At 34.7% G+C, this 10787-nt stretch overlaps 1 protein-coding gene across 1 annotated transcript in view; it reads right to left on the reverse strand.

Moving 5' to 3' along the window:
- TBX1 (T-box transcription factor 1) overlaps window positions 1-9593 on the reverse strand; it is a 32485-nt gene extending 22892 nt beyond the window's left edge. Inside the window, exons 1-3 of the mRNA XM_053700513.1 lie at window positions 9415-9593; window positions 5847-6195; window positions 1759-1860 (exon numbers count right to left, since the gene is read on the reverse strand). Of these exons, the coding sequence (XP_053556488.1) occupies window positions 1759-1860; window positions 5847-6195; window positions 9415-9589 (626 nt within the window). The 5' untranslated portion in view covers window positions 9590-9593. The remainder of the gene's footprint in view (window positions 1-1758; window positions 1861-5846; window positions 6196-9414) is intronic.
- Window positions 9594-10787: the final 1194 nt, after the last annotated feature.

A 10787-nucleotide genomic window follows, 5' to 3' on the forward strand; every position in this document is an offset into this window, starting at 1 on the left:
ATACAAATGTTCACAAAAAGATTTGTTTGAGATTATAATTATATGAATACAAATATTTGCAGGAAAGCAAAACAATTTCACCCAGACCATGTTCCTTTACAACCTCCCCTCATTGTCTGAAATTTCACAAATATAGAAGTGTTTACTAAAACTTGTCTCATATGACTAGTACATTTGTTTATGGCTGCATTAGTAATAGACCATTGTTCATATTATTTTTTTAAATATAAATGTGAATGGTATTTCGCTGTCTGATTATAAATCAATTACATATTTAATCTTTATTATCTAAAATTGCTTTATTAAAACCACATGTGCTTCCTATAGGGTTCAATGCAATAAAATGTCTTTTCATCAGAGATGAGGATGGTAACATATTACTTAAACTCAACGAGTCTATCATTCTTTGACTTATTTACCCAAGAACATTTTAACCTATTTTGTTCCAAGCCAACCTAGCAGCTAAGGGTTTGCTGCCTCCTTGTGTAAACACACCAGATATTCAGCATATAGTGCATGTAAAATGTTCATTCACAGATACTCAATTTCATTTTATATAGTCCATGTCTTTGAACAAGCAAACATTTTAAACATTTCTGTAACCCTTAGAATGCTGCTGTCTAAACATTTGCATATTCTGAATTGCTTCTTAATTTATTCTGATTTGAACTCTGTAAAATAAATATTGCCCTGGAATCAACATATACACAAAAGCAGTGCAATTTAATTGCAGTAAGTTTATCTATGCACTTTGTAATGGAATAGGTTCTGTTCAATGCTTGACTTTTATATTTGCAACAATGATTTTCTGTTCTAATTACTTAGTCTAAAACAATACAAACATCTGTACCCCCAGAAAATGTGATTTATCTATATTATTGTAAATATTACTACAGTAATGGTCTGTGTTTTCCCACAGACTTGACATTAGGGACAGGAATGCGATGTTCCTTCAGGTGACATTTTAGAAACCCGTCACATTTTAAAGTCACGAATAATATAATGAACTGCACATTTTAAAATAAATTTGCAATGGACAAATTAATCTATAATATATCTATTCCATATAAATTCACCTTACTGTGCAAGTAATAATATAAAGCAGATAGTATATTATATTTCACAATTCCATTGTCTGCTTAAACGGTTATTTGGCCTGAGAGTCAGAAAGACAAAGTATTTTGTGAAACGAGCTGATGTTACACATTTCTCTTCCCTCACTGCCCTTAAGCTCAAAACTGTTAAAGTATTCTGATGTAAAACAAGGGGTCTAATAACAGTCAAGTGCCAGATTGAGAAGATATATTATACACCAAAGGTTCTACATTCTTTCAGCTGCAGACAAATTCATTTTAGTACATTTTATGGTGCATGGATAAATGCAGACTCTTATAAGGGAAATGTCATTAAAACAGCGATGTAAATTTACAGCAATAACCACAGCATGTCCTCTTTTTATTTCACACATATGCAGTATCTAAAAACACCCATATTATAATATATTATTCAACAAAATACAACTTGATATTTTATAATATTTTAAGATCTGGTAATATGTCTATGATAATTATATATATATTATCAATCAATCAATCAATCAATCAATCAATATATATATATATATATTTACTACACTATATTATGCTGCAAAATATTGCTAAAACTTTTTTTTTGTAAGTATAAATTAATGGGGGGGGGGGGGGTGAAACTACTCCCCTTTCTGAGACCCCATGCTGTCTAACAGTTTATTTGACTTACCTATACCGTTTATCGTCCACTGGTACAAAATCCATTAATAACATATAATCAGCCATAGGGTCCATTCCAAAAATCTTAACTTGAAATGTAGGGAACATGCGCCTGGTAGGGAGAGAGAGCAATGGTCAGTAAGGTAAGTAGCCCTAAGGCTAGTACAGTAATTTGCTAGTATGGTGTTGCACTCACAGTGTATTTTATACTGCAGATCAGAGCATAATATAACGCAGATAAATGGTCTGATTGCGTTTTTTCTCTGCTATTCTTTTCTGACAGCAGCTGGCAGATTTAGGTGACATTTCTCTAGATTGATGACTGTTAATGAAAAGCTTTTAATTGTAACTTGCAGGAGTATTGTGATATCAATTTCAAAGCATTTAAGGGAGAAAAATACATTGGATGACTTCTAACTCTAGGGTACTTAAAAGTTTATTTTCATTTTTCGTTTTGATAAAAAAAACCACTATTGATTATCACTAACAAAAGCTTTAATTTTGTAGCAGCCTCCCAGTTAAAAGCTATATTATTATTAATAAATGTTGATTAAAATGATTCCGATGGTCAACACACACATTTACATTTATAAAATGTTAAACGATGCCTTATTTTATATATATATATATATATATATATATATATATATATATATATATATATATATATATATATATATATAATTGTCAGTTGTTTTCCCAGATACCATGGTATTTGTTTCCTAGTTAATTTTCAACTAACAATATTAAAATAATATTTCATTTGTCATTATTAAAGGCCAGAGCCCTATCTATAGATCTAGGTATTGATAGAATGGGTGAATTGATATAAATATCTTTCCATATGTTATGATCCGCAGTCTCAGCAATAGTACATACTAATACTAATTTAATGAGAAATACAAAACAATATAATCACAATTACTGGCGTTTTCATGAGAATTTACTAAAGAACGTTTTGTAAAGTTCCCCCTGCAGTATTAGATGATGGGATAATTATCACACTGATCAACTCGCCAGTATTGTGGGTTGTATTCCAGGCACTTTAGTTTGCCAGGTCTCCTTTATCCGGAGTAAATTAGGAGTGAGGGCAGTGTGCTCTAGTGTCACTATCTGCATTGTCACATCTCAGTTCTTGGGACAGATCTAACACACAGAATGCTGCAAGAAGACACAATTTCCCGGTGAGTTGCATTTCTGAAAAAGTGCTATTAACTAATTTACTCCTTAAACAAGTTTCAGTGGGGTCTGAAAGCAACAAGATGTCATTTCTTACATTCCTTTAGCACTATCCAAAAACAAAGGCAGGGTGCCTCCTTTTGTAGTCCCCCAGACTAGCCAGGCACTGGCTATTCTGTAACTGGAGACGCAGCTCACCCTCTTCTCTCTTTCCCATTTTATCAACAGTTTGTTTTTACTGAAAACGTGGTTAAAATTTACTTAGATGGAACCCATTTTTAAAAAATATAAAATTATATATATATATATATATATATATATATCATACCAACAAAGCACTCACTAGGCTTCTGTCGACAATATAAATATAGTGATAGTTTATGCTAATAAAGTAAACTATTTTAATTTATTTAATATTTGTTCGGCTTAGATGTGATACTTATCTACTTGATTTAAATTATGATTGATTATAATTAGTTGTACATTTTCAGTTTGATAACGAATTATTAAGATACGTTAGCCTGCATTTAGATTATCTTTATTCATTATTTAAATTAAAAAATAAAAATACCTTCACTAGATGTTCAATTATATTTTAGAAGAATCATTAGAGATATAATATATATATATATATATATATATATATATATATATATATATATATATATACACACACACACATACATACACACAGCCCATACATGCATGAGATAAGAAAGATAATAAATAAGTCAGTACACAATGATTGTGCATTTATCTCACGGCCACTGCAAGATATCTCAGGATTTGAGAGACTAACAAACACCTCCTGGTGTTTTTAAATTAATCACTGAGAAGCAAATTGATAAACCGCAGCTAGCTACAAAAACAAGGTAACCCATGTTTAAAATATTGGAAGGCTGGTGTTATATATTATCAATTCAGTCATACTCATTACTTCTATATGTACAATTCACTTTAGCACCTCAATTCAAACTTCCATAAATACCACTGAATGAGTTTTAATGAAAGTAATGGTGATTTGTTTTTTTTTTATCCTAAATAAATAAGGCTGGGTTGCAATTGATTATTTAAAATGTATTTTACTATATAGTAATGTACAGTAAATATCCCCCCCCTTTTTTTTTTTACAATGCAGCATTAAGGTATAAGGGGTTAACCTAAATGCTCATAAATAATGCTGTATATTTATAAATGTATCCAAGAAATTAACCCAGCGTTTTCAAACCAGATTTTAAGAACACCTACCCTAACCCCTGCTCAGAATGGCATATTCTGCTCAGTCGCCTATTGTGAAGTAATTGGATTCAGTAACCTGAAATAATATTTACTCTGAGCTTTAAGGGGGAAAACAGCAAACATAAAAAGCAGCTAAATACTCTGAGAAGAGAGAGGGATGTCCCATAAAGTAAGTTCTACCTGCTGTGGGGCATAACCTGGGTCCTAAGCTCTACTGCAGGATCCTAAATGCCAGATAAGAGTCTCAATTATTCTAAGCAATGGCAAATTAATACAGTATAACATTTATTATTCATGGCTAGGAAACAATGTCGGTACCAAAGTGAAACTGTGTTGATTAATACAGTTTTGTTTAGCTTGCCTGGTGTTTAGTAAATGTTGGATCTGTAAATCATATTCTTCAAAATATTTAAATAGATATTTTAGAATGTTGGCACTTTTGAATGACTATTATGAAAATGCATAGCCCCTATAAACCAAAATGCAGCCAATATAAATATGTAATTAATGTAAATATATAATCAGTTTAAAACATTAAGCAGATCAGTCTTCATTGTAAACTCAAATAAAGAATGGCTTGTAGGCCTCACATTTGATCTAATCTACTCGGATTTTTGTTGAAATCGTTTTATGAACCATTTGTCAGTTCAAAATATTGTGCTATTTTTATAGCTGAAACAAACCTCCAGCTAATTGCACCTGGACCAATATTACTGCAAATTAATTTCAAGTATCAGTGACTTTGCTATGAATAGGATAGATAGATAGATAGATAGATAGATAGATAGATAGATAGAATTATAGATGTGGTCACAGTTTACAGCTTGTGTGTCCTATGCTTTGCAATGAGTAACAGGTTTGCAACATTAGAAAAGAAGAAAATAATCATTTAGTAAAATCACTCAGCCTAAGGTTTAATGCGCATTATTTTGCTGATACCCCCAGTGACAAGGGGTGTATGTAATACTTTACATCGAGATTAGCTGTTCTCTGTTACCACTTATGTCAGTACTCAGACGCCTCGCCTTTATAATATAGAAATCTTCGCATTTTTTAAATAATCCCAGGGGACTTTATTCTGGGAATCATTTTAGGGTGGGAAACGACAATGCATTGAGAAGGGAATTACACTACATAAAGCAGTGGTATTAGTGAGAACATATCTGTGGATCAGTGGCTGATTTCTAATCTGTCTAGAAAATGCAAAGTCAACATCTTTATGTCTGATTGTAAATATTAAAGAGACAGGAAACCTGGTGCTAAATCTACATTTGCATTTTCAGAATTGTAAGTTTTACCCCACTGTGCATAGTAATTGCTTTCAATTTCACTTTCGTGATTCCTTTTTTTTTTTTTTATCGATAATCAATAGTCTGATGGTTTATAAGGGGAATGAAGGTGGAAAGAGAAAAAAAAGTTTGTGGTCTTGCTGTGTAATAATGAGCTTCCTCATATTATTTATGTGAATTACAGGAATTAAACCAATAAATATTCCCAGCATGAAATCATTCTGCACAAAGTAATCGAATTTTCTATTAACATTTTGCAGCACTTTGTTAACAGCAGGCCTGATCCTATAGTCTGGTGATAAAGAGACTATAAAAAGGGTGAGAGTAGAGAGAGCCAGCAGGTCACAGATGGGGCAATGGGTATAAACAGTGAGGAATATGAGCTCCTTACCTGCCAGCCTTGGTGACGATCATCTCAGTGCCCAGCTGGTTAAACTCATCCCAGAGCGCCTTCATCTCCAGCTGCACAGTGATATTTGCCACCTTGGGGTTCTTCTTGACTGGAGCTTTACTGCTGCTGCTGCTGTTGCTCCCCGGTGTAGAGGACGAGGAGCAGCTGGAGGCTCCGCTCTCCGGCTCCGGGCAGGCATGGCTGGAGCCAGGACCGAAGCTGTAAGTGTGCTGCGCGGCAGAGCAAGGCTCGTAGTGGGGCTCGTGCTGACTGTAAGGGTCCCCCGGAGATGGGGAGAGGTGGTAGCCCCCGGAAGCATTCAGGCTGCTCAAGCTGTTGGCCGTGAAAGCTGCAACATCGCAAAAATGGGACAGCTGGGTGAGCCAGGGGCTGGAAATGGCTGAAATCATTCCAAAAATAAAAAGAAAAACGTAACAACACAAGGAATAAGCAGGGTGGGTTAGTAGGGCCTCCTCTCTCGGGTATCCAGGTGTGGGCTACTCTAGTGCTCACTCACACTACACTACTAGCTGTGCTTAGGTATAAGGTGCCTCCTTCAGTCCCCAGCTACTCCCCCTGCCTGCAGTGTGCTCAGCTCTGGAGGTCACACACAGGAGGAACTCGCTAGTCCTGGGGTTGTAAGTAATGCGCTGTCTGGGGTGGCATTCCTGGCTGCCAACCCTAGAGCCCGGGCCAGATCAAGTCTTTAGATCCTGGTGTTCTGTGTCTGGTTACTTCAGTCCCAGCCTGGGATCCTGCTTTCTCCTTTGCTCAGTGTGAAAGCCAAGAGCTCTGTGTCTTATCTCCTTTCATGCACAGGCAGGCAGGGCCTCCCCTCTTGCCAGAAAACCGGTTCCTATTTCTATTTAGATAAGCAAAGCATGCAACCTGCAGGTAATGCGCCTTTTCTTCGCCTGTGGGACTCTAGACCCTGATGGAATGATTGACACAGAAGTACCTCTTCTTAACAGAGCTTCCTCCTCATGACACCCACTTTTCAGTGCAGTTATATAAGGCGTTACCCTCTGTACACCCCCCTCCTCTCCCTCACTTCTTCCCTCCCCTTCCTATTGTTTAAACAATAGATATACACACTTGTGGGACCTCCATCCACAACAAAACAAACAGGACATTTTTCTTGCACTAAAAGCAAATAGCAGGCACCAATGAGGTGGCACAAGCCTGGCTAGGGGAACTTCCAACCTCTGGCTTCTAAGACTAGAGGCAGAGCAGGACAGGAGTCCATACAGCTCCTGTGACTAGATGGACCTCATACCCAGATGCAGACAATCATTTGCTTTGCTTTTAGGTGTCATGCTGCTGGTATAATAACTTGTGCTTATGGGAAGACAATGCAGCTGGGATGGTCTGTTTCTAGGTAGGTTTATTTCCCCATCCATATACTGGGCTAGTTAACTATATCAGTGCCGGTAAAAATATCATTTGCTGTGGCATTGAATGAGTTAAACGATGCAGTAACTTTTTTTTTAAAATTCAGAATCACGACACTATCTCTAGAGATACGATCGTAATTTGAATAATGTTATCATAACCCACATTAAATAGTCTTATTCTGAATTATCCTGTATTTCTTCAGTTAGACCTATGTATACAGTTTTAAATCAAACTGTTCAAACTCTAACATATATTATATAAACAAAAACATACATACGTTTATGTGTGTGGGTATATATATATATATATATATATATATATATATATATATATATATATATATATATATATATATATATATATATATATATATATATATATCAAAATAACCAAAAGAATATATTATAGGATGTAGTAATAACATTGTATTGTCCTATATGAAAAAGGCGAGCAATTGAAAGTTTCCTGTCTATCTATCTAACTGTATAGAGAGGCGAAAAAGATTAATAAAAAGAAAAAAAAAACTGATTATATAATAGTATGGTACCGAACTGCATTTGGAATTAAAAAACTTACTGCTTAAAAGTGGTGTAATAAAATGCAGTAATTATTTGTCATTTTGTGTGCAGAGCTGAATGAAATATCCCTATATTATAGAATCTTAAATAACCATTGCCCACACTGCTTCTGTCTTCTATACAACTGTATATACATTTATATTAACTGCTAAAGTTATTCTTGTTTAAATAACTTGATTGTCGCTTGGCTAAATAAAAATCTTTTTAATTTATATTAAATTTAGAAAACGTTTTACTTTTTTCAACTTACTATTATTTCACGAATCAAATGTTCATGAATTCGTGGAATTATCCAAATAGTGTTTAAAATAATATTTTTAATTTAGCTGAAGATAAGTTGCTGCTTATGATAGGCATCATTATCATTTTCATGTAAAATCTGATATACTATGAGTTCCACGTTTTTCTTATCTGCGGATTTTAATAATTTCTAGTTGAGATGGTATTATTACATACAGAGAAGCTGCAATAAATACATTTTATTCTCAATGAATTTGCTTATTATCATATCTGCCCAAAACTAAATATGTTAAATACGCTGATTTTCTTAAACGTCGCCTGTTTTATGGTCAAGTGTATGTGGGTATATCTATCTATCTATCTATCTATCTATCTATCTATCTATCTATCTATCTCTCTCTCTCTCTCTCTCTCTCTCTCTCTCTCTCTCTCTCTCTCTCTCTCTCTCTCTCTCTCTCTCTCTCTCTCTCTCTCTCTCTCTCTCTCTATATATATATATATATATATTAAATCTCCCTCTCTCTCTCTATATATATATATATATATATATAATATATATATATATATATATATATATATATATATATATATATATATATATATATATATATATATATATATATATATATATATATATATATATATATATATATATATATATAGAGAGAGAGAGAGAGAGAGAGAGAGAGAGAGAGGGGGATAGATAGAGATAGATAATTATATTGCAAACTAAATGTAAGAGGCAGGGCATCTACAAAGTTTGTTCTTAATCTACCAATCATCCATCTATCTATCTATCTATCTATCTATCTATCTATCTATCTATCTCTCTCTATATATATATATATATATTAAATCTCTCTCTCTCTCTCTCTCTATATATATATATATATATAATATATATATATATATATATATATATATATATATATATATATATATATATATATATATATATAGAGAGAGAGAGAGAGAGAGAGAGAGAGAGAGAGAGAGGGAGAGAGAGAGGGGGATAGATAGAGATAGATAAATATATTGCAAACTAAATGTAAGAGGCAGGGCATCTACAAAGTTTGTTCTTAATCTACCAATCATCCATTTATCTATCTATCTATCTATCTATCTATCTATCTATCTATCTATCTATCTATCTACCTCTATATATATATATATAAATACACACACACATAAAACAGTTGTTTAGTAAACAGAAGACGAATATACAAGCTTTAAAATGGGTTAAGGGAATTGTGATTGATTCCCAGGACGTTTGGGGATGATGATAGATTTATATTAAGTGTAAGGGGCAGTGATTAGTGACAGGGGCACCGTTGTGTGCTGATGATGGCACTTACCCTCCATATCCCTGGTAACTGCACTGAAATGCATTCTCATAGGGTGGGTGTCGAACCTGCAGAGCTTCTCCAGGGCAGCGCTGGTCTCCTCAGTATCCACTTGTTCTGAGGCTGAAATCAGAGAGGCGATACTGAAAGCATTGGCTTTGGGGGACAGAGGGCTGCCCTCATCCATAGGGGAGCAAGAGCAGCTGCCCTCCCCTCTGTCCCTCATACAGTCACACCATTCAGAGGGGTCAGACTGGGAGCCAAGGGGGAATAGCCGCTTTACTGCAGAGCAGACTATTCCTTCCCCTGATCTTGACCTCACAATAGAAGGGACTTGCAACCAGATTATACCATAGAGAAGCTTATTGTCCAATATGCGGCCCACCTAGCCCCTATTTATCAGTATGGTTTAATTGTGTCATTCCCTGCAGTCCTGCGTGTCCCTAGGCTGCCTGCTGAGGAAGGAGCTGGGTGATGTCACGCCTTGCTTGGAGCTGGAAGCACACTGTCAGCTCAAGGCACTTCCACGCCTCCTGGAGCTGCCTGATGTGACTGCACGCTCTGCTACATACATGTATGATTTAAATAGACCTCTGTCAATCACAAGCCCAAGTGCGAACTGGAAAAAGACCCAACGTCACACTGAGGATGTCCGGAGGTCCACACACTTACAGATCAGGATGTGCACACACCTAGATAGATAGATAGATAGATAGATAGATAGATAGATAGATAGATAGATAGATAGACAGACACACAGACAGACAGACAGACAGCCATACATATAGTTATACAGTCAGATAGATAGATAGATAGATAGATAGATAGATAGATAGATACACACCTAGATAGATAGATAGATAGATAGATAGATAGATAGATAGATGATAGACAGAGAGATAGATATATAGACAGAGAGATAGATAGACAGACAGACAGATAGTTATATAGTCAGATAGATAGATAGATAGATAGATAGATAGATAGATAGATAGATAGATACATAGATGATAGACAGACAGACAGACATATAGTTATATAGTCAGATAGATAGATAGACAGTGAGATAGATAGACAGACCGACAGATAGTTATATAGTCAGATAGATAGATAGATAGATAGATAGATAGATAGATAGATAGATGATAGATAGACAGACAGACATATAGTTATATAGTCAGATAGATAGACAGACAGAGAGATAGATAGACAGATAGTTATATAGTCAGATAGATAAATAGATAGATAGATAGATAGATAGAGAGATAGATAGACAGACAGACCGACAGACAGATAGATAGATTATACATAGATGATAGAGATAGATAGAGGTATATTATATAGGTAGAAAGATAGAGATAGACAGATAGATAGTTATATAGTCA

This window comes from Bombina bombina, chromosome 2, assembly GCF_027579735.1.
Source record: "Bombina bombina isolate aBomBom1 chromosome 2, aBomBom1.pri, whole genome shotgun sequence".
In the NCBI taxonomy this organism is placed as follows: domain Eukaryota; kingdom Metazoa; phylum Chordata; class Amphibia; order Anura; family Bombinatoridae; genus Bombina; species Bombina bombina.